Source organism: Oncorhynchus kisutch, linkage group LG18, assembly GCF_002021735.2.
Source record: "Oncorhynchus kisutch isolate 150728-3 linkage group LG18, Okis_V2, whole genome shotgun sequence".
In the NCBI taxonomy this organism is placed as follows: domain Eukaryota; kingdom Metazoa; phylum Chordata; class Actinopteri; order Salmoniformes; family Salmonidae; genus Oncorhynchus; species Oncorhynchus kisutch.
In genome coordinates, this window is record NC_034191.2 from 31,529,051 (window position 1) to 31,552,978 (window position 23,928).

General features: G+C 45.4%; 1 protein-coding gene across 1 annotated transcript in view; it reads left to right on the plus strand.

The window, feature by feature from the left end:
* Positions 1-23,928, plus strand: part of LOC109909417 (protocadherin-16) — a 176,074-nt gene that overhangs the window by 144,984 nt on the left and 7,162 nt on the right. Inside the window, exons 8-23 of the mRNA XM_031795799.1 lie at positions 63-339; positions 1,179-1,366; positions 1,524-1,620; positions 1,870-2,027; positions 4,793-5,278; positions 7,618-7,981; positions 11,058-11,297; positions 12,346-12,471; positions 12,892-13,101; positions 13,271-13,566; positions 13,839-14,089; positions 18,493-18,625; positions 18,726-18,912; positions 22,194-22,307; positions 22,875-23,086; positions 23,734-23,885. Of these exons, the coding sequence (XP_031651659.1) occupies positions 63-339; positions 1,179-1,366; positions 1,524-1,620; positions 1,870-2,027; positions 4,793-5,278; positions 7,618-7,981; positions 11,058-11,297; positions 12,346-12,471; positions 12,892-13,101; positions 13,271-13,566; positions 13,839-14,089; positions 18,493-18,625; positions 18,726-18,912; positions 22,194-22,307; positions 22,875-23,086; positions 23,734-23,885 (3,491 nt within the window). The remainder of the gene's footprint in view (positions 1-62; positions 340-1,178; positions 1,367-1,523; positions 1,621-1,869; positions 2,028-4,792; positions 5,279-7,617; positions 7,982-11,057; positions 11,298-12,345; positions 12,472-12,891; positions 13,102-13,270; positions 13,567-13,838; positions 14,090-18,492; positions 18,626-18,725; positions 18,913-22,193; positions 22,308-22,874; positions 23,087-23,733; positions 23,886-23,928) is intronic.

A 23,928-nucleotide genomic window follows, 5' to 3' on the forward strand; every position in this document is an offset into this window, starting at 1 on the left:
TCTGACAAACTTGAATTGAAAGTGTCATGTCCTTTAAAAGTGTGTCCATGACCTTTGCCCAGGTGAAGGACATGTACATGTTGATGGTTCTGGCCACGTCAGGCCACGGGCAGCTGAAGAAGACGGGCAGTGCCACGGTGAGGGTGTCGGTGACCGATGAGAACGACAACTCACCTCGTTTGACACAGGAGAGGGCTTTCCTGGCCGTGAGAGAGAACCTTCCGGCGGGTTCAGGGTTCGGACGGGTTTCGGCTATGGATCGCGACTCAGGGCTCAACGGCAGGCTCAGTTACAGACTCCTACACCCAGACAGAAGCTTCCAGATCAACTCACACACAGGTAGTTCAAAGACTGGTTAATGAATGGACTAAAAAAAGATACACTGAGTGTACAAAACATTAACAACACCTTCCTGATATTGAGCCCCCCCCCCATTTGCCCTCAGAACAGGCTCAATTTGTCTGGGCGTGGACTCTACAAGGTGTTGAAAGTGTTCCACCGGGATGCTGGCCCATGTTGACTCCAATGCTTCCCACAGTTGTCAAGTTGGCTCGATGTCCTTTGGGAGGTGGACCATTCTTGAGACACACGGGAAACTGTTGAGCAGGAAAAACTCATTACACAAACCGGTGTGCTTGGCACCTTCTACCATATCCCATTCAAAGGCATTTTGTCTTGCCCATTCACCTTCTGAATGGCACATACACAATCCATGTCTCAATTGTCTCAAGACTTAACACACTCCGTGTATAATAACTTTATATTTACCACAGGAACTTCAGATGTGGCACTCAGAATAGACACACAACACCACAATTTACATAACCATTCACCCTCACTCATTCTCCTACTGCAGCTCCCTGTGCTGTATGTTCTCTGTGAAAATAAATCAGGTTAGCTGCAGTGTTGAGTGTCCTGCTGGGCCCTAATTGGCCTGCTGTGAGATTGTGTGTAGCCGCTCTCGAGATAACTCTAACCTTCACTGCAGCTGTTCAGGTTGCTGCCATGCCTGTGTGTGTGTGTGTGTGTGTGTGTGTGTGTGTGTGTGGGGGGGGTGATCAAAGATGACATGCTCTCCCTTTAATTTCTCATCATTACTTCTCTCCCTCCCGTTTCTCTCACTCTCTCTCTTTCTCCCTCCTTCCTCTCTCCCTGTGTCCTCTCCCTCTCTCCCTCAGGTGAGATCAGTACCCGTGTAGGTCTGGACAGGGAGCAGCAGAGTAGTTACCAGGTGTTGTTGGTGGTCCAGGATGGAGGTACTCCCCCGCGCAGCGCTACAGGGACAGCCTTCATCACCGTCCTGGATGAGAACGACAACACTCCCTCCTTCAGACACAGCCAGCCTGGCAGAGGACTGACCATGCAGGTGATAGTGAGCCTGTGTCCCAAATGGCAGCCTATTCCCTATATTGTACACTACTTTTGACCAGGGCCCTTAGGGCATGGGGTCTCACATGATATGTTAGTGGTCAGCGTTGAGAAGGAAACAAGTCACCGTTTTACCTTGTGATGTCCTTCTGTAGGTGATGGAGGGCCAGGCATCAGGTCTACTGCTGGGGAAAGTACAGGCCAAGGACCCTGATGAGGGAGAGAACGGCACTGTGTACTACTCCATGTCAGGTGAGAGAGGGATGGAAGAAGGAAGAGAGAGAGGGAGAGAGTAAGGGAGGGATTGTGTATAAGTTAATGATTGATGAGTGATTATGTGAGGAATGCATTGTTTTCCTCTGGCATTGTTTCCAAAAACAACTCTGTGTAACAATTTGTAGCTGGACTCACTCACTCACTCACTCACTCTGTATCTCTCTCTCTCGGTCTCTCCTTTTCTTTCGCTCTCTTTTTCTCCCTCCCTCCCTCCCTCCTCTACAGGTCCCAGAGCAGAGCGTTTCTCTCTGAACCCGACTACAGGTGAACTGCGTTCCTCCTCTCCTCTGAGTCACTCTGACAGAGCTGAGTACAGTTTCACTGTGACCGCCACTGACCGAGGCCAGCCATCTCACAGCGCTACCTGTTCACTACACATACAGGTGAGACCCCTAACCCCTAGCCCATAACTCCTTCCCTCTCACAGCGCTACCTGTTCACTACACATACAGGTGAGACCCCTAACCCCTAGCCCATAACTCCTTCCCTCTCACAGCGCTACCTGTTCACTACACATACAGGTGAGACCCCTAACCCCTAGCCCATAACTCCTTACCTCTCACAGCGCTACCTGTTCACTACACATACAGGTGAGACCCCTAACCTCCCCACATACAGGTGAGAGCCCTACCTCAGACTACTATCTCCTATCCCCTACCACCTTGTGCTTCTCCACCTGCATTGCTTGCTGTTTGGGGTTTTAGGCTGGGTTTCTGTACAGCACTTTGAGATATCAGCTGATGTACGAAGGGCTATATAAATAAATTTGATTTGATTTGATTTGATTCTCACAGATCTAGCTGTATCCTAATCATAAAGGTCAGAAAACTACTAGATCATAGCCAACACCAATCTATCAAATATCCCATATTTAACTAAAGTATTGGGAGAAGTACTACGTCAAGCTTGCTCTAGAAGTCTGGCTCTAGAAGTCTGGCTCTAGAAGTCTGGCCCCTCACAACAAAGTCGTTCCAAATAGACGTGGCAGTCTGATTTCTGACAACCTTCCTTCCTTCCTTCCTTCCTTCCTTCCTTCCTTCCTTCCTTCCTTCCTTCCTTCCTTCCTTCCTTCCTTCCTTCCTCCCTCCCTCACTTCTCCTTCCCTGTGACTTTTCAAAAGAGATGGAAAACTACAGTAGGTATGAATCAAGTGCTCCCATCTGGCCCATGATGATCACCAGCTGTGATTGCTCTGATCAAGACCATACTGAATGACTTCAACACTTTTAATACAGTAGCCTCACTTCAATACGACACCGCCTGGGATATGCACCCACATAAAATACACCATTCAAGTTAATTTAATTAATATTTAATATACAACTTAATAGTGACCGACCAGGCCAGCACAATGGAAGGAACTCTGTAGCTGTAAATCCAAGATGCATCCCAAATGACACCCTATTCCCTGTATGGTGCACTTCTTTTGACCAGTGCCCTATGTAGGGAATAGGTTGCCATTTGGAACGCAGACCGGAATCTCTAAGGTTCCAGGAAAATAGAAGGGTCTTGTAATGGCTGCAGGAAAACACCGTCTCTGTGTTCTTTATTTATTTAATTTTTTCCTTCCCTCATTTCTCCTGTTCTTCTGACGTGAAGAATGTGAGTAATAATTAGTGTGTAATAGGATTTAACATGGCTGTGTTGTTCTTGTCTGTTGACATGTTTCTATCAGAGCCCTCGTCCAAGACAAGTACAGCAGTAGGGACAGGATATGATCTCACAAATTCTAACGCTTGTTGACATTCAATTTGCCGTCTAATGTGGAGTTAATTAATAGATTGTCATATTATGTTTCATAAAGAGCATGGGCTGTTTAGTGACTGCCAACATAGTGGTGCTGTATAGTATACCTATGGTTTATCAAGGTATTGTAGGTTGTAATTGTAATGAATTAAGCATCAACAAGTATTTGTTGAGGAGAAAAATGGATCAGAGTACAAAACTATTTTATTTTCCTTCCTCTCTCTCTCTTTCTCCTTGTCTTGCTCTCTCTCTCTATTTCTCCTGGTCTAACTCTCTCACTTTCATTCATTTATTCTCTCTCGCTCGCTCTCGCTCTCGCTCTCTCTCGCTCTCTCTCGCTCTCTCTCTCTCTGTCAGATATTTAAACCCTGTGACTCCATCCCCTGCTTTGAGCGATCTGAAAAACAGGCTTATTAGAACAATGTGGTATATGTGTAACTTCTGGTGCCTGTTTCCATACAAAGGGAGCGATGTGTCAAAGCTGAAGTCTTTCATGGTCTTCTGATTGGTCATCAAGGGAGGTGTAAAAACCCAATACTGTAGACGCCCGAGTCCAGCCCACTGCAGTGAGATCGGAAAGCTCACTACAATTTCCTTTTTTGATTATGTTGACTTTTATCCCTTATTATTTTTCCTGGCAGTGACATGCCTATCTGATTAAACGTGATTAGCACTAGCAGGCCTGTTGTGGGAGTTTGTAAAAAAAACTCTTAAAACGTTCAGTTTCTTTTATTCACAGTGAGAAAAGAGAGTGGGAGGGTGGAAATCTGTTGCAGGTTCACAGCGTCCCATTGAATATTTGGATTCTTTAGCGTTGTATTGGAAAATGTAGCTCCAACCGCCACAAGGCATGTATAATGGTCTTTATTAGACACATAGCGTGAGTCTGCTGAGTGTTAATGTTCAGCTATCTTGCTAAATGGATTATCATTAATGTCAATGATTTTCAGAGTTGCTCAAAATGTTCCTCAAAGGTTAACAGATTGTTTGAAGATCCCAGTTATAAAAAACATTGATTAGCTAGCTACTAATTTTGTCCTCCAGCCAGCTCTCGGTATTGAACCTGGTGATGAAGTTAGCTGCCTACAAACCTTTAACACCAATATATTGATGATATATGCTTACCATATCCCTATGGCTCTGCCTATAGGTCCTGAGTGGTGTATTGAGGATATACAGTATGCTTACCATATCCCTATGGCTCTGCCTATAGGTCCTGAGTGGTGTATTGAGGATATACAGTATGCTTACCATATCCCTATGGCTCTGCCTATAGGTCCTGAGTGGTGTATTGAGGATATACAGTATGCTTACCATATCCCTATGGCTCTGTCTATAGGTCCTGAGTGGTGTATTGAGGATATACAGTATGCTTACCATATCCCTATGGCTCTGTCCACAGGTCCTGAGTGCGAGCAGAGCTCCTTCCAAAGCCAACTCCCTCTCCATATACTTAAACTCCGTCGAGGAGGCCAAACCGGGCTCTGTGATTGGCTCTGTGAAGTCACATGACAGCTTAGAGCTCCCTGAGGCTGGTCAGGTGACCTATACGGTGGTGGGCGGGTCAGACCGAGACGGAACGTTCATGGTGGACCGTCAGACAGGTGACGTGTACCTGGCAAGGGAGCTGGACTACGAGCGATCTGCCCGCTACACACTACAGATAGAGGTGGACGACTTCTCCATGACATTACCCAGCAGCCACCTGGTGCAGCTGGACATCGAGGTGAAGGACAGTAACGACCACGCACCCTACTTCCCGGAGGACCCCGTTACCATGGTGATACCTGAGAACATGGAGCCTGGGGCATCCATCTACACCTTCCAGGCCTCGGACCAGGATGGATCAGGACCCAACAGCCTGCTGACCTACTCCATCCTGCACCAGGTAGGGTTTGGGGGTTAGGGTTAGGAGGTTAGGGTTAGCAGGTTAAGGTTAGGAGGTTAGGGGTAGGACCCACAGGTTAGAGAAGCAAAAATCAGTAACAGATACATTGCTGTTTCAAATTCCAGACCGGTGGTGAAAATTGGAGATGTACTCACTGGCAACTAGACCATCTCCTGCCGTTGTGCCCTTGAGCAAGACTTAACCCCTTAAACTAGTGGTTTAGGGAGTAGAGCAAAAGAAGGAGGTTAGGGTTAGGAGGTTATGGTTAGGAGGTTGGGATTAGGAGGTTAGGGTTAGGAGGTTAGGGTTAGGAGGTTAGGGTTAGGAGGTTATGGTTAGGAGGTTGGGATTAGGAGGTTAGGGTTAGGAGGTTATGGTTAGGAGGTTGGGATTAGGAGGTTAGGGTTAGGAGGTTATGGTTAGGAGGTTGGGATTAGGAGGTTAGCGTTAGGAGGTTATGGTTAGGAGGTTGGGATTAGTTAAAAAAATGTTTTTATTTATTTCACCTTTATTTAACCAGGTAGGCCAGTTGAGAACAAGTTCTCATTTACAACTGCTTAGACAACAAGATTAGACAACAACACAGAGTTACACATGGAATTAACAAATGTACAGTAAATTACACAATAGAACAAATCTATATACAGTGTATGCAAATGAGGTAAGACTAGGGAGGTAAGGCAAAAAATAGGCCCCGGCAACTTTCCAATCTTTGGGGATCTCAGACGATAAGAAAGAGATGTTGAACAGGCTAGTAATAGAGGTTGCAACAATTGTGGTGGATAATTTTAGAAAGAGAGGGTCCAGATTGTCTAGCCCAGCTGATTTGTAGGGGTTGAGATTTTGCAACTCTTCCAGAACATCAGCTATCTGGATTTGGGTGAAGGAGAAATGGGGAGGTCTGGGCAAGTTGCTGTGGGGGGTGCAGGGCTGTTCACCGGGGTAGGGGTAGCCAGGTGGAAAGTATGGCCAGTCGTAGAAAAATGCTTATTGAAATTCTCAATTATCGTGGATTTATCGGTGGTGACAGTGTTTCCTAGCCTCAGTGCAGTGGGCAGCTGGGAGGAGGTGTTCTTATTCTCCATGGACTTTACAGTGTCCCAGAACTTTTTGGACTTAGTACAACAGGATGCAAATTTCTGTTTGAAAAAGCTAGCCTTTGCTTTCCTAACTGCCTGTGTGTATTGGTTCCTAACTTCCCCGAAAAGTTGCATATCGCGGGGGCTATTCGATGCTAATTCAGAACTCCACAGGATGTTTTAGTGCAGTCAGGTCTGGAGTGAACCAATGGTTATATCTGTTCCTGCTTCTACATTTTTTGAATGGGGCATGCTTATTTAAGATGATGAGGAAAGCACTTTTAAAGAATAACCAGGCATCCTCTACTGATGGAATGAGGTCAATATCCTTCCAGGATTCCCGGGCCAGGTTGATTAGAAAGGTCTGCTCTCTGAAGCGTTTTAGAGAGAGTTTGACAGTGATGAGGGGGTGGTTGTTTGACCGCAGACCCATTACGGATGCAGGCAATGAGGCAGTGATCGCTGAGATCCTGGTTGAAGACAGCAGAGGTGTATTTAGAGGGCAGGTTGGTCAGGATGATATCTATGAGGGTGCCCGTGTTTACAGATTTGGGGTTGTACCTGGTGGTTCATTGATAATTTGTGTGAGATTGAGGGCATCTAGCTTAGATTGTCGGACGGCCGGGGTGTTAAGCATGTCCCAGTTTAGGGCACCTAACAGTACGAGCTCTGAAGATAGATGGAGGGCAATCAATTCACATCTGGGCACAACTGGGGGCAGAAGGTGATCTATAACAAGTGGCAACGGTGAGAGACTTGTTTCTGGAAAGGTCGTTTTTTAGAAGTAGAATCTTGAATTGTTTGGGCACAGACCTGGATAGTATGACAGAGCTCGGCAGGCTGTCTCTGCAGTAGATTGCAACTCCGCCCCCTTTGGCAGTTAGGGTTAGAACCCAGGGTTAGAGAAGCAAACATCAGTAACAGATACATTGCTGTTTCAAATTCCAGACCGGTTGTGAAAATTGGAGATGTACTCACTGGCAACTAGACCATCTCCTGCCGTTGTGCCCTTGAGCAAGACACTTAACCCCATAAACTAGTGGTTTAGGGAGTAGAGCAGAATAATTATTTATATCTCTGCAGATGAACTAATAAAGTCATTCTCTTCTGTATTCTCTTCTGTTTCAGTACCCTGGACTAATAAAGTTATATTGTATTTGACTCTATTCCAGTACCCTGGACTGAAAACATTCTATTCTATTCTACTCTGTTCCAGTACCCTGGACTGATAAAGTTATATTTAATTCTACTGTGTTCCAGTACCCTGACCTCCCTGACATCCTGACCCTTCACCCTTCCACTGGCGTCCTGACCCTGGCGCAGGAACTGGACCATGAGGTTACTTCCTCCCTCATCCTGGTCGTACAGGCGACAGACTCCGCCCTGAACGGCAGCCAGCGGCGCTGGGGCTCCGTGACAGCGAGGGTGTTTGTGACAGACGAGAACGACAACGCTCCAGTGTTTAGCTCGCCTTCCGCGGTCAGTGTCATGGAGGACCAGCCTGTGGGCTTCGTGGTTCTCTACGTTGTGGCGCGAGATGCCGACCAGGGGGAGAATAGACGGGTCAGCTACTTCATCGAGACTGGCAATGCTGGAGGGACGTTCAGCCTCAACCCTAATACTGGTGGGTCATTTAAAGAACTCCTAGTGTGATGGAAGTGGCTTGGTGAGCCACGCTCACAGAAAGGTAACCTAGTCTGAGACCTGAATACTTTTGTCAGCTCCCCAAGCTAATGCCTAGGCTTTAGCTCAGCTGGATAACACAGCCTTGTGGCATGCAGGGGACGAGCTCAAACCCAGTCGGTAACACTGGCACACTGGTATTGTTTTCTCACGAGAGCAATCATGTAGTTGCCAGCTGTACTGTAAACACATGGTGTGATGTCAGAAGGCTATTGGTACCATATTACTAGCTTGCATGTGGTTGAGTCTGTGAGAGAGTCTCATAAGGTTCAACCTATAATCAGGCCCCAGCACAGTTAAAACAGTATAAACAGGGAAGTGTGAAGAGATGTCGTGTGAGAGACGAATCAGAGTTAACGAAGTTACCCCAGTACATTGCGTATGCCTGCCTACCTGAGCGCTAAACCCTACCACCACCAACACTGCTGCAGCTGTAACAACCACCACTGCTGTAAGTAACGATCCAGCTATCTGGCTGCAGTTTAACTACTTTTTCCATAGCAGAAGGCCGCAGCGAGTGTGGCTGGCAGTGAACATACACTGCTAGACACGCAACGGGCAGGGCTGCCGTGCTGCGCTGAGATTACACACACACACAAACACACACACACACCAGGCCTGCAATGCATCGCTGAGATTAGGGCTTCCCTCTCCTTCTCGTTACCTGGCCCTGGGAGCAGAGGAAAGAGAGGGCACAGCACTGACTCCATTTCAATTTCATGCTTTAATGAGCCGCAACCGTCAAAGAGAGAGTGAGGCAGGAGGGGAAGGAGGGATGAGGGGGGTTATGTTGGTTCTGTTTTAAGTTTTTGGGTTTGTTGTTTTCTCTCTGTATCTCCGTACTCTCTGAGATAACTTGCCCCAGAGCCTTTAGTATGGTCAGAGTTAGTGGCTGGAATAGTTTCAGCCGTTGTGACTCCTCAGTGATCCCATCCTAAGCCTGGTCACTAATAACACATGGGTAGAGAGAGAGAGAGAGAGAGAGAGAGAGAGAGAGAGAGAGGAATTCCAGTCTTCTATTCCAGTTTACGTAGTGTTTTATTGTGTATGTATGGTTGTATTAGAGTAGAGCAGTCACAGTTCTGAAGACTGAGGTGAACTAAGGTAAAGATGTTTCCTTGCTCTCACATGTTTCTTCTCATGTTAGACATTCTATTAGTTTCTTCTATGAATAGGATTAGTGTAGGGAACAGTGTCGTCTTACACAAATTGATACAAATTTAAAACTTTCAGGGGCAAATTCTCAGGCCTAGATTAAGCCTACTCCTGGACCAGAAAATATCCTAAATAAAGAGGTTTAATCCAGGAGTTGACTGGGATTCATCTGGATCAAAGGGAAACTCGACACACATAGTTTGATGATTTAATATTTCCATTGAGCCCAGAGGTGGAAAGAACCCTCCACCCAGAAGTATCCACGGTTACCATGATCTATAGTAGGCTTCTCCTACACAGCTCCCGGTGTAATGGGAACCTAACCAAAACAGAATGTGTAGAGATGGGACCGTTTCTCCTGTCATCGTAGACCCTGGCCTGGGCGGTCAGAGGATTGACTCATGCCATTAACTGTCATTATACTGACTAATTACCTGCATTGCTGGAACCAGTTCAAGATGGGCAAGGCATGAACGTATACACACACACACACACACACACACATACTGGAACCAGATCAATATGGCCTCTCTCTGTGACACACCTGATAGATCTTGACAGCTTCCTGTTTCTATCGCCTCAGCCGACCAGGAGATTCCTTGGTTCCTGATTGGTGGGGCAGTGGGGGAGGGGTGGAGCCAGGGTCAACGCATGTCTCACACACCACAACAAAGCCCAGAAGACCAAACTGCAAATAGTGTGCGTGTGTGTGGGTGTTATCAAAGTCTCAAAAGAGGGACTGAGTCACACACACACAGAGAAACACACACACACACACACACATGCAGTTCTAATCGCTCCTTTAATGGTTCCCAGCAGTCTGAGGTTGGGGTTCTTTGGTGTTTTGTTTCTGCCTTTCATGGGAATAGATCCACACACACAGATGACTGGGTGGACAGGGTGGGTGGGTGTGTGTAAGTAAGTGAAGCACTTGGCAAGGAGCAGCGCTTGGCCTCCGACGGAGAGGGAGAAATCACTGGTGAAAGATGAAGCTACCAGAGAAGTGAAGCTAGCAGTGAAAGCTGAAGCTAGCAGAGTTGTGAAGCTAGCAGAGTGTTGGAGCTAGCAGTGGAAGTTGAAGCTAGCAGAGTGTTGGAGCTAGCAGTGAAAGTTGACGCTAGTGGGGTGTTGGAGCTAGCAGTGAAAGTTGAAGCTAGCAGAGTGTTGGAGCTAGCAGTGAAAGTTGAAGCTAGCAGAGTGCTAAAGCTAGCAGTGAAAGTTGAAGCTCACAGAGTGTTGGAGCTAGCAGTGAAAGTTGAAGCTCGCAGAGTGTTGGAGCTAGCAGTGAAAGTTGAAGCTAGCAGAGTGTTGGAGCTAGCAGTGAAAGTTGACGCTAGTGGAGTGTTGGAGCTAGCAGTGAAAGTTGAAGCTAGCAGAGTGTTGGAGCAAGCAGTGAAAGTTGAAGCTAGCAGTGTGTTAAAGCTAGCAGTAGAAGTTGAAGCTAGCAGAATTGCGCTGGACCACAGGGACCTTTCACAGGGTGTGACTGCACAATAGGTAGGGACAGGGACCAGCTGAGTCTGCGTCCCAATAGCACCCTGCATCCCAACTAAGTTCACTACTTTTGACCAGGGCTCTCCCTAGGCTCTCTCTCCATCCTTGAATATGTATCATCTCATCTCCTCTTCTCTAACCCCTCTCCTCTCCTCCACCCCAGGCTCCCTCTCTAACCCCTCTCCTCTCCTCCACCCCTGGCTCCCTCTCTAACCCCTCTCCTCTCCTCCACCACAGGCTCCCTCTCTAACCCCTCTCCTCCACCCCAGGATCCTTTTCTTACCCCTCTCCTCCACCCCAGGCTCCCTCTCTAACTCCTCTCCTCCACCCCAGGCTCCCTCTCTTACCCCTCTCCTCTACTTTTCCAGGTTCTCTGTCTATCCTGAAGCCCATCGACCGGGAGGAGCAGGTCCTGTTCAACCTGACCATCGTAGCCCAGGACTACGGGGTACCAGCGCTCTCATCCAGCCAGCTGCTGTCTGTCCAGGTCATCGACGTGAATGACCAGGTGCCCTGGTTCCAGGAGAACCAGTACCAAGCCCAGATTACAGAGAACCAGCCTGCAGGAACCACTGTTCTGGTGGTGTCGGCCTCCGACCTGGACCAAGGTGAGAGATGCTAGGCTTGAGCTCAGTGGGCTAACACAGGAGATTCAGTCGTTACATACATAGTATACAGCACTGACAAGCACATGACTGTAAAGCCCTCATCATAAACTATATGTTATGGTGGCTTTCTTTATGACATAGTAATATACAAAGTACACATGAAGACACACAGTTCTTCTACATATTTGCTGTACTGTTTCTTTAAAAAAATTGAACTCAGAGTCAGCCAGCAGAGCCTCTTGTTCTAAGTGTTGATCCTCCATGTGTTCAACGTATGTTCACATCATCAGCATCGGCAGTAACAGTTGGTTTTAATTGAAGACCGTGCTGGGGGACGGTGAGTGTGTGTGTGTGTCTGTTTGTGTGAGTGTGTGTGTGTGTTTTCACATTCCCCTGGAGTTAGTCAAGAGCACATAACCCAGAAGGATTATAAAGTTTCTCTCCAGGGTGATTAGTGGGGTAAGGTGATGGTGCCAGAGTCTTTCTCTGTTAGCACGCTATCACACACACACAACACAACACACACACACACACACAATCTACCAGCCTCCGCCCACCCCGGTGCAGCCCAGCCATCCGCTTACACAGCAAAACCAACTACAAACAAATAAAAACAGGAATGCTGCTGTCTTTGCTCTTTTTGGTGAGAAAAAATTATCGTGTTTTTTTCGCAACACTTATTTGCGCATGTTTTCAGTGCCCGGGGGTAGAGAGGGCTCAAAGTATAACATGACTGAATGGAATAGCACTCTGCCGGCCCAGCTCCCTATGAAAATGATGCCCATTTGACTTACACAGCCGGCTCCAATCCTTCTCCCTACCACTTCCCCTTGGCCCTAACCCTTTGATGTTTTCAAACTGTATCTGTAAGATGGAAGCAATATTGTGGAAGCTCCACCACTGCTGCAGTGTGTATACCTACCCAGACCCTTCACATCTTCAGAACATTGAAGGTAAGGGCCAAGGGGATGGTGTAGGCTGCTGACAGATAGTATTCGGGTTTGACTTCATATGCTGCTCCTCTCTCTTTCTGTCTCTCTCTCGCCAGGTACCAATGGCCAGGTGACATATGGAGGCATCTCTGATGAGGGTTTCAGCATTCACCCAGCTACAGGTGTTATAACCACCACTAAAGCCCTGGACAGAGAGGCACAGGAACAATACACACTGACAGGTAACTGGCTCTCACCATAACATTTTACCCTGTCCCCTGACCCTTAACCCGTAACCCTGTCCCCTGACCCTTAACCCGTAACCCCTCAGCCTAACTCCTGGCTCTAACCCTGGTCCTTAACCCTGACCCTTATCCTAATCCTAACCACTAAAGCCCTGGACAGAGAGGCCCCACAACTGTACACTCTGACAGTTAACTGGCCCTTTATATGAGGAACCCACAACATTCCAAACTGGCCATGTTTTTATAGTTCTGATTTTATGGGATACATGAGTGGTACAATGGCCATGTTGATGTTATTTTCTCTGTTTGTCTTAAATCTCTCTTAAGAAACACAATATGGTTTAGTTAATAAATACATAACAAACACTTTGAGACTGCTGAAGCCTTGTTTAATTCCTAATCTCCCCTTTTGTCCAGTGTATGCCCGAGACGGTGGCATGCCTCCTAACTTTGCCCGGGCGTCAGTGAGGATCCGGATGTTGGATGAGAATGACAACGCCCCAACGTTCAGTAGACTGTACTACAGTCTGGAGGTGCCTGAGAACATGGAGGCTGTTGAGCTGTTCACCCTCAGAGCTACGGACCTGGACACTGGGGACAGCGGAGAGATGACCTACAAGATCACAGGTAAGATCCAACTATTTGTAGATCACAGGAATCCAATTGAATTTATAATTTACTGATCCATTGATCGCAATTGTGAGATTTACCTTTCATATTCTGCATCTCTTTCTCGCCTCCTCCTCGCTTCCTTTTTCCTCTTCTGTTTCTCCCACTTCCTCCCTTCCTCCTCTAGCAGGCGACCCATCAGGTGACTTCCGTGTGGACAGGAAGTCAGGTGTTCTCTCCACCTCCAGACCACTGGACAGGGAACGTAGGGCCAGGTACAGTCTGACAGTGACAGCCCTTGACGGGGGCTCTCCGGCCCTGAGCAGCACGGCCACAGTAGAGGTCACTCTCCTGGACGTCAACGACCACAGCCCCCAGTTCACCAGCCCCAGCTACACCGCTGACCTCTCTGAGGATGCTCCTATTGGCTCCCTGGTGCTGGAGGTCTCTGCTACTGACCTGGACCAAGGGTCTAACAGCCAGGTACACAGACTGAACTCATAGGCGTGCGTCCCAAATGGCACCCTAGTCCCTACATAGTGTACTACTTTTGATTAGAGCCCTATGACTCCTGAGCCCCCTTAAGGTTTGCCAAATGTAGCATAACACTTTTGCCACCCTTTATGACATTTTGCTAACAAAAGGAAGCCATCTATCTAGACCTTCAAAGGGTTAATGAAGGCTTCATTAAGCATTAAAAGTGATGTTACTTTTTGTAATCTAATCTAATCGACTGTGCTCTGTTCTCATCCCAGGTGCTGTACTTCCTGTCGCGCGGTTCCCAGGGCATGTTCATCATTGACCAGCACACGGGACATGTCATCACCGCCGCGCCACTCGACCGGGAACGAACAGCGTCGTACACTTTCGATGTCTGTGCCACAGACTCGTCCCCCGCCAGCCCACGCAACTCCACCGCCACGGTCAATGTGTATGTACAGGACGTGAACGACAACACTCCATTCTTCATCCAGGATCCCCTGGTTATCAACATCTCTGCCTCCAGGTAGGTAGCCTACAGGTTAGCGAACAGGAAGTTTGTCAGTTCGAATCCCATGTCTGACAAGGAAGAATCTGGTTTGGAGTGGGCTTGCATCCGGAGGGTTTATCTGTACTGTTTTGTCTTTCACATGTCTTCTTTGTTGCATGCCATCACCTGCTGTTGTGTGTCTTAGATGCCATCACCTGCTGTTGTGTGTCTTAGATGCCATCACCTGCTGTTGTGTGTCTTAGATGCCATCACCTGCTGTTGTGTGTCTTAGATGCCATCATCTACTGTTGTGTGTCTTAGATGCCATCACCTGCTGTTGTGTGTCTTAGATGCCATCACCTGCTGTTGTGTGTCTTAGATGCCATCACCTGCTGTTGTGTGTCTTAGATGCCATCATCTACTGTTGTGTGTCTTAGATGCCATCATCTACTGTTGTGTGTCTTAGATGCCATCATCTACTGTTGTGTGTCTTAGATGCCATCATCTACTGTTGTGTGTCTTAGATGCCATCACCTGCTGTTGTGTGTCTTAGATGCCATCATCTACTGTTGTGTGTCTTAGATGCCATCATCTACTGTTGTGTGTCTTAGATGCCATCACCTGCTGTTGTGTGTCTTAGATGCCATCATCTACTGTTGTGTGTCTTAGATGCCATCACCTGCTGTTGTGTGTCTTTGATGCCATCCTCTACTGTTGTGTGTCTTAGATGCCATCATCTACTGTTGTGTGTCTTAGATGCCATCACCTGCTGTTGTGTGTCTTAGATGCCATCATCTACTGTTGTGTGTTTTAGATGCCATCATCTACTGGTGTGTGTCTTAGATGCCATCACCTGCTGATGTGTGTCTTAATGCCATCACCTGCTGTTGTGTGTCTTAGATGCCATCACCTGCTGTTGTGTGTCTTTGATGCCATCATCTACTGTTGTGTGTCTTAGATGCCATCACCTGCTGTTGTGTGTCTTAATGCCATCATCTACTGTTGTGTGTCTTTGATGCCATCATCTACTGTTGTGTGTCTTAGATGCCATCACCTGCTGTTGTGTGTCTTAGATGCCATCACCTGCTGTTGTGTGTCTTAGATGCCATCATCTACTGTTGTGTGTCTTAGATGCCATCACCTGCTGTTGTGTGTCTTAGATGCCATCACCTGCTGTTGTGTGTCTTAGATGCCATCACCTGCTGTTGTGTGTCTTAGATGCCATCATCTACTGTTGTGTGTCTTAGATGCCATCATCTACTGTTGTGTGTCTTAGATGCCATCATCTACTGTTGTGTGTCTTAGATGCCATCATCTACTGTTGTGTGTCTTAGATGCCATCACCTGCTGTTGTGTGTCTTAGATGCCATCATCTACTGTTGTGTGTCTTAGATGCCATCATCTACTGTTGTGTGTCTTAGATGCCATCACCTGCTGTTGTGTGTCTTAGATGCCATCATCTACTGTTGTGTGTCTTGGATGCCATCACCTGCTGTTGTGTGTCTTTGATGCCATCCTCTACTGTTGTGTGTCTTAGATGCCATCATCTACTGTTGTGTGTCTTAGATGCCATCACCTGCTGTTGTGTGTCTTAGATGCCATCATCTACTGTTGTGTGTTTTAGATGCCATCATCTACTGGTGTGTGTCTTAGATGCCATCACCTGCTGATGTGTGTCTTAATGCCATCACCTGCTGTTGTGTGTCTTAGATGCCATCACCTGCTGTTGTGTGTCTTTGATGCCATCATCTACTGTTGTGTGTCTTAGATGCCATCACCTGCTGTTGTGTGTCTTAATGCCATCATCTACTGTTGTGTGTCTTAGATGCCATCATCTACTGTTGTGTGTCTTAGATGCCATCATCTACTGTTGTGTGTCTTAGATGCCATCATCTACTGTTGTGTGTCTTAGATGCCATCACCTGCTGTTGTGTGTCTTAGATGCCATCATCTACTGTTGTGTGTCTTAGATGCCATCATCTACTGGTGTGTGTCTTAGATGCCATCACCTGCTGATGTGTGTCTTAGATGCCATCATCTACTGTTGTGTGTTTTAGACGCCATCATCTACTGTTGTGTGTCTTAGATGCCATCACCTGCTGTTGTGTGTCTTAGATGCCATCACCTGCTGTTGTGTGTCTTAGATGCCATCACCTGCTGTTGTGTGTCTTAGATGCCATCACCTGCTGTTGTGTGTCTTTGATGCCATCATCTACTGTTGTGTGTCTTAGATGCCATCACCTGCTGTTGTGTGTCTTAGATGCCATCACCTGCTGTTGTGTGTCTTAGATGCCATCATCTACTGTTGTGTGTCTTAGATGCCATCACCTGCTGTTGTGTGTCTTAGATGCCATCACCTGCTGTTGTGTGTCTTAGATGCCATCACCTGCTGTTGTGTGTCTTAGATGCCATCATCTACTGTTGTGTGTCTTAGATGCCATCATCTACTGTTGTGTGTCTTAGATGCCATCATCTACTGTTGTGTGTCTTAGATGCCATCATCTACTGTTGTGTGTCTTAGATGCCATCACCTGCTGTTGTGTGTCTTAGATGCCATCATCTACTGTTGTGTGTCTTAGATGCCATCATCTACTGTTGTGTGTCTTAGATGCCATCACCTGCTGTTGTGTGTCTTAGATGCCATCATCTACTGTTGTGTGTCTTAGATGCCATCACCTGCTGTTGTGTGTCTTTGATGCCATCCTCTACTGTTGTGTGTCTTAGATGCCATCATCTACTGTTGTGTGTCTTAGATGCCATCACCTGCTGTTGTGTGTCTTAGATGCCATCATCTACTGTTGTGTGTTTTAGATGCCATCATCTACTGGTGTGTGTCTTAGATGCCATCACCTGCTGATGTGTGTCTTAATGCCATCACCTGCTGTTGTGTGTCTTAGATGCCATCACCTGCTGTTGTGTGTCTTTGATGCCATCATCTACTGTTGTGTGTCTTAGATGCCATCACCTGCTGTTGTGTGTCTTAATGCCATCATCTACTGTTGTGTGTCTTAGATGCCATCATCTACTGTTGTGTGTCTTAGATGCCATCATCTACTGTTGTGTGTCTTAGATGCCATCATCTACTGTTGTGTGTCTTAGATGCCATCACCTGCTGTTGTGTGTCTTAGATGCCATCATCTACTGTTGTGTGTCTTAGATGCCATCATCTACTGGTGTGTGTCTTAGATGCCATCACCTGCTGATGTGTGTCTTAGATGCCATCATCTACTGTTGTGTGTTTTAGACGCCATCATCTACTGTTGTGTGTCTTAGATGCCATCACCTGCTGTTGTGTGTCTTAGATGCCATCACCTGCTGTTGTGTGTCTTAGATGCCATCACCTGCTGTTGTGTGTCTTAGATGCCATCACCTGCTGTTGTGTGTCTTAGATGCCATCATCTACTGTTGTGTGTCTTAGATGCCATCACCTGCTGTTGTGTGTCTTAGATGCCATCATCTACTGTTGTGTGTCTTAGATGCCATCATCTACTGATGTGTGTCTTAGATGCCATCATCTACTGTTGTGTGTCTTAGATGCCATCACCTGCTGTTGTGTGTCTTAGATGCCATCACCTGCTGTTGTGTGTCTTAGATGCCATCACCTGCTGTTGTGTGTCTTAGATGCCATCACCTGCTGTTGTGTGTCTTAGATGCCATCATCTACTGTTGTGTGTCTTAGATGCCATCATCTACTGTTGTGTGTCTTAGATGCCATCATCTACTGTTGTGTGTCTTAGATGCCATCATCTACTGTTGTGTGTCTTAGATGCCATCACCTGCTGTTGTGTGTCTTAGATGCCATCATCTACTGTTGTGTGTCTTAGATGCCATCATCTACTGGTGTGTGTCTTAGATGCCATCACCTGCTGATGTGTGTCTTAGATGCCATCATCTACTGTTGTGTGTTTTAGACGCCATCATCTACTGTTGTGTGTCTTAGATGCCATCACCTGCTGTTGTGTGTCTTAGATGCCATCACCTGCTGTTGTGTGTCTTAGATGCCATCACCTGCTGTTGTGTGTCTTAGATGCCATCACCTGCTGTTGTGTGTCTTAGATGCCATCATCTACTGTTGTGTGTCTTAGATGCCATCACCTGCTGTTGTGTGTCTTAGATGCCATCATCTACTGTTGTGTGTCTTAGATGCCATCATCTACTGATGTGTGTCTTAGATGCCATCATCTACTGTTGTGTGTCTTAGATGCCATCACCTGCTGTTGTGTGTCTTAGATGCCATCACCTGCTGTTGTGTGTCTTAGATGCCATCACCTGCTGTTGTGTGTCTTAGATGCCATCACCTGCTGTTGTGTGTCTTAGATGCCATCATCTACTGTTGTGTGTCTTAGATGCCATCATCTACTGTTGTGCCCAGGTTTTAGTTGGACATCCATGTATAGGATTTTTAAAACTAGAATAAAATTCTTCTTCTTCTTCTCCAGTGTCTCCTCCCACCGCGTCCTGGCCACCATGCGGGCGGAGGACCGTGACTTTGGGGCCAACGGCTCAGTGTTCTACCGCTTCGCCAGCCCTGTCCGGGGCTTCACCATTAACTCTCTGACCGGGGACATACAGGTGTTGTTTCATTATTCATCAGGGTATTTAAATAACCCCTGCAAGGGATGGCTTGCATAGGGAGACTTCAGATGAAAATACTTTCATTCATTCATCCCAGGCTACAGAGAAGCTGCAGGGACTGACCCAGGGCCAGAGGACTCTGATTGTAGAGGCTATGGACCAGGGCAGCCCAGCCCAGTCCTCTCTAGGGGTGGTGGTCATCTACATCAGAGAACAGACCTACAGGGGGATCCGCTTCTCACGCCACGCTAGAGACGTCAGTCTGCAGGAGAACGCTGCCAAAGGTAGGAACAGGCCATGTTTATTTGATTCTGTTTTGTTGTGAGCCTGAGGTGAGCCTGAGGTGTGTATAATGTAATTAATGTTTAGAACACAGTGTGATAGTGAGGTGTGTATAATGTAATTAATGTTTAGAACACAGTGTGATAGTGAGGTGTGTATAATGTAATTAATGTTTAGAACACAGTGTGATAGTGAGGTGTGTATAATGTAATTCATGTTTAGAACACAGTGTGATAGTGAGGTGTGTGTTTAGAACACAGGGTGATAGTGAGGTGTGTATAATGTAATTCATGTTTAGAACACAGTGTGATAGTGAGGTGTGTATAATGTAATTCATGTTTAGAACACAGTGTGATAGTGAGGTGTGTATAATGTAATTCATGTTTAGAACACAGTGTGATAGTGAGGTGTGTATAATGTAATTAATGTTTAGAACACAGTGTGATAGTGAGGTGTGTATAATGTAATTAATGTTTAGAACACAGTGTGATAGTGAGGTGTGTATAATGTAATTAATGTTTAGAACACAGTGTGATAGTGAGGTGTGTATAATGTAATTAATGTTTAGAACACAGTGTGATAGTGAGGTGTGTATAATGTAATTAATGTTTAGAACACAGTGTGATAGTGAGGTGTGTGTTTAGAACACAGTGTGATAGTGAGGTGTGTATAATGTAATTCATGTTTAGAACACAGGGTGATAGTGAGGTGTGTATAATGTAATTCATGTTTAGAACACAGGGTGATAGTGAGGTGTGTATAATGTAATTCATGTTTAGAACACAGTGTGATAGTGAGGTGTGTGTTTAGAACACAGTGTGATAGTGAGGGTGTGTTTAGAACACAGGGTGATAGTGAGGTGTGTATAATGTAATTAATGTTTAGAACACAGTGTGATAGTGAGGTGTGTATAATGTAATTAATGTTTAGAACACAGGGTGATAGTGAGGTGTGTATAATGTAATTAATGTTTAGAACACAGTGTGATAGTGAGGTGTGTATAATGTAATTCATGTTTAGAACACAGTGTGATAGTGAGGTGTGTATAATGTAATTAATGTTTAGAACACAGGGTGATAGTGAGGTGTGTATAATGTAATTCATGTTTAGAACACAGGGTGATAGTGAGGTGTGTATAATGTAATTCATGTTTAGAACACAGTGTGATAGTGAGGTGTGTATAATGTAATTCATGTTTAGAACACAGTGTGATAGTGAGGTGTGTATAATGTAATTCATGTTTAGAACACAGGGTGATAGTGAGGTGTGTATAATGTAATTCATGTTTAGAACACAGTGTGATAGTGAGGTGTGTGTTTAGAACACAGTGTGATAGTGAGGGTGTGTTTAGAACACAGGGTGATAGTGAGGTGTGTATAATGTAATTAATGTTTAGAACACAGTGTGATAGTGAGGTGTGTATAATGTAATTAATGTTTAGAACACAGGGTGATAGTGAGGTGTGTATAATGTAATTAATGTTTAGAACACAGTGTGATAGTGAGGTGTGTATAATGTAATTCATGTTTAGAACACAGGGTGATAGTGAGGTGTGTATAATGTAATTCATGTTTAGAACACAGTGTGATAGTGAGGTGTGTGTTTAGAACACAGTGTGATAGTGAGGGTGTGTTTAGAACACAGGGTGATAGTGAGGTGTGTATAATGTAATTAATGTTTAGAACACAGTGTGATAGTGAGGTGTGTATAATGTAATTAATGTTTAGAACACAGTGTGATAGTGAGGTGTGTGTTTAGAACACAGTGTGATAGTGAGGTGTGTGTTTAGAACACAGTTTGATAGTGAGGTGTGTATAATGTAATTCATGTTTAGAATACAGGGTGATAGTGAGGTGTGTATAATGTAATTCATGTTTAGAACACAGTGTGATAGTGAGGTGTGTGTTTAGAACACAGTGTGATAGTGAGAGGTGTGTTTAGAACACAGGGTGACAGTGAGGTGTGTATAATGTAATTAATGTTTAGAACACAGTGTGATAGTGAGGTGTGTATAATGTAATTAATGTTTAGAACACAGTGTGATAGTGAGGTGTGTATATTGTAATTAATGTTTAGAACACAGTGTGATAGTGAGGTGTGTATAATGTAATTAATGTTTAGAACACAGTGTGATAGTGAGGTGTGTATAATGTAATTAATGTTTAGAACACAGTGTGATAGTGAGGTGTGTGTTTAGAACACAGTGTGATAGTGAGGTGTGTATAATGTAATTCATGTTTAGAACACAGGGTGATAGTGAGGTGTGTATAATGTAATTCATGTTTAGAACACAGTGTGATAGTGAGGTGTGTGTTTAGAACACAGTGTGATAGTGAGGTGTGTGTTTAGAACACAGGGTGATAGTGAGGTGTGTATAATGTAATTAATGTTTAGAACACAGTGTGATAGTGAGGTGTGTATAATGTAATTAATGTTTAGAACACAGTGTGATAGTGAGGTGTGTATAATGTAATTAATGTTTAGAACACAGTGTGATAGTGAGGTGTGTATAATGTAATTAATGTTTAGAACACAGTGTGATAGTGAGGTGTGTATAATGTAATTAATGTTTAGAACACAGTGTGATAGTGAGGTGTGTATAATGTAATTCATGTTTAGAACACAGTGTGATAGTGAGGTGTGTATCATGTAATTCATGTTTAGAACACAGTGTGATAGTGAGGTGTGTGTTTAGAACACAGTGTGATAGTGAGGTGTGTGTGTTTAGAACACAGTGTGATAGTGTGGTGTGTGTGTTTAGAACACAGTGTGATAGTGAGGTGTGTGTGTTTAGAACACAGTGTGATAGTGAGGTGTGTGTGTTTAGAACACAGTGTGATAGTGAGGTGTGTGTGTTTAGAACACAGTGTTATAGTGAGGTGTGTGTGTTTAGAACACAGGGTGATAGTGAGGTGTGTGTGTTTAGAACACAGTGTGATAGTGAGGTGTGTGTTTAGAACGCAGTGTGATAGTGAGGTGTGTGTGTTTAGAACACAGTGTGATAGTGAGGTGTGTGTTTAGAACACAGTGTGATAGTGAGGTGTGTGTTTAGAACACAGTGTGATAGTGAGGTGTGTGTTTAGAACACTGTGTGATAGTGAGGTGTGTGTTTAGAACACAGTGTGATAGTGAGGTGTGTGTGTTTTAGAACACAGTGTGATAGTGAGGTGTGTGTTTAGAACACAGTGTGATAGTGAGGTGTGTGTTTAGAACGCAGTGTGATAGTGAGGTGTGTGTGTTTAGAACACAGTGTGATAGTGAGGTGGGTGTTGTCCTCCTCCAGGTACCGCCGTGGTGCAGACTCAGGCCCAGTACCCTGATGGATCCCGTAGTGGGATCAGTTACAGCATCTTCAGTGGCAACACCCTACTCTCCTTTGGAATCAGCTCCTCCACTGGTAAGCTGCTTGGGAGGGATATTATATAAAACCCATTTTGACAAAAAGTGCGTTAACACATTTTTGTGATTCACCGCATAAAGAAGGTGTGTTTACACTCCACAAAACCCTCACAAGGAATAGGAGAAGGATGAATATCCATTGCCCAATTTGTTCTCAGCCCCTGGTTATTGTTCTAACCAGGTGAGATCTGTCCTAGTTATTGTTGTAACCAGGTGAGATCTGTCCTAGGTATTGTTCTAACCAGGTGAGATCTGTCCTAGTTATTGTTCTAACCAGGTGAGATCTGTCCTAGTTATTGTTGTAACCAGGTGAGATCTGTCCTAGTTATTGTTCTAACCAGGTGAGTTATGTCCTAGTTATTGTTGTAACCAGGTGAGATCTGTCCTAGTTATTGTTCTAACCAGGTGAGATCTGTCCTAGTTATTGTTCTAACCAGGTGAGATATGTCCTAGTTATTGTTGTAACCAGGTGAGATCTGTCCTAGTTATTGTTCTAACCAGGTGAGATCTGTCCTTGTTATTGTTCTAACCAGGTGAGATATGTGCTTGTTATTGTTCTAACCAGGTGAGATCTGGGTACAGAGCTCCATGGGGCTGGATTATGAGGAGTCCCCTAGACTCCGCCTAGTGGTGAAGGCTGAAACTGCATCCTCCAGTTCCTTCATGGCGGTCAACCTGATCCTTCAGGACGTCAATGACAACCTGCCGCGCTTCCAGCTGCAGAACTATGTAGCCTACATACGAGAGGCACAGGGATATCATTTTCCTATCATACAGGTAGGTACACTAACGAGCATGCACACACACACACACCTGTATTATGCTTGACTGTGGATGGAGTGTTAGGTTGTGGGCTAGAAGATGCTCAGACAGTAGAGAAGACCTGGAACGTTTCAGTGCTGCTGTGGTAGTTCTGAGAGGTGACAGTCTGTTCCTGTCCCTATAATGCAGTGTGTTTCCAACGTCCCTGTTGAGTATATATACTATGCTGTATGAAACCATGGCCATATAGAACCCTTTTATAAACTCTCGTTCCACTGTTCCAAGTCCCATATTCATTACCAGGTTCTGTTACTGTTCCACAGCTGTTGTAAATCTGTTCTTTGTTTTGATTGATTTCCTCTCTAACCTCTGATCATGCGACTTCCTGTCTGTCCCCAGGTGTTGGCAGATTATTATTATTTTAGATATTTTTTTGTATTGTTTTCAAAAACAAAACAACATTCAAAACAATGAACAGCAAATGAAGGCTGAACAACAGCCAATGACAGAAAAATCTGTTTCCTACACATTAAAACAGATTGGAAATGGCTAACCATAAACACAAGTACACTTTGCTTTTAAGACAAAAGAAAACCAGTGATATCAGAAGACTGCTTTTTTGGTTTTGATTTTCTTTCTGACTTCCTGTCTGTCCGATGCAGGTGGTGGCTGATGACCTAGACCAGGGCCAGAATGGTCAGGTGACCTACAGCCTGAGGTCGTCGTCTCTCAGTGGCCTGTTCAAGATCGACTCGCTGACCGGAAGCATCACCACCGCCGCTATCATGGACCGAGAGATCTGGACACAAACCAAGTGAGGAGCAGGGCCTTGGGATGTGGTTGTGAGAGTGTGTGAG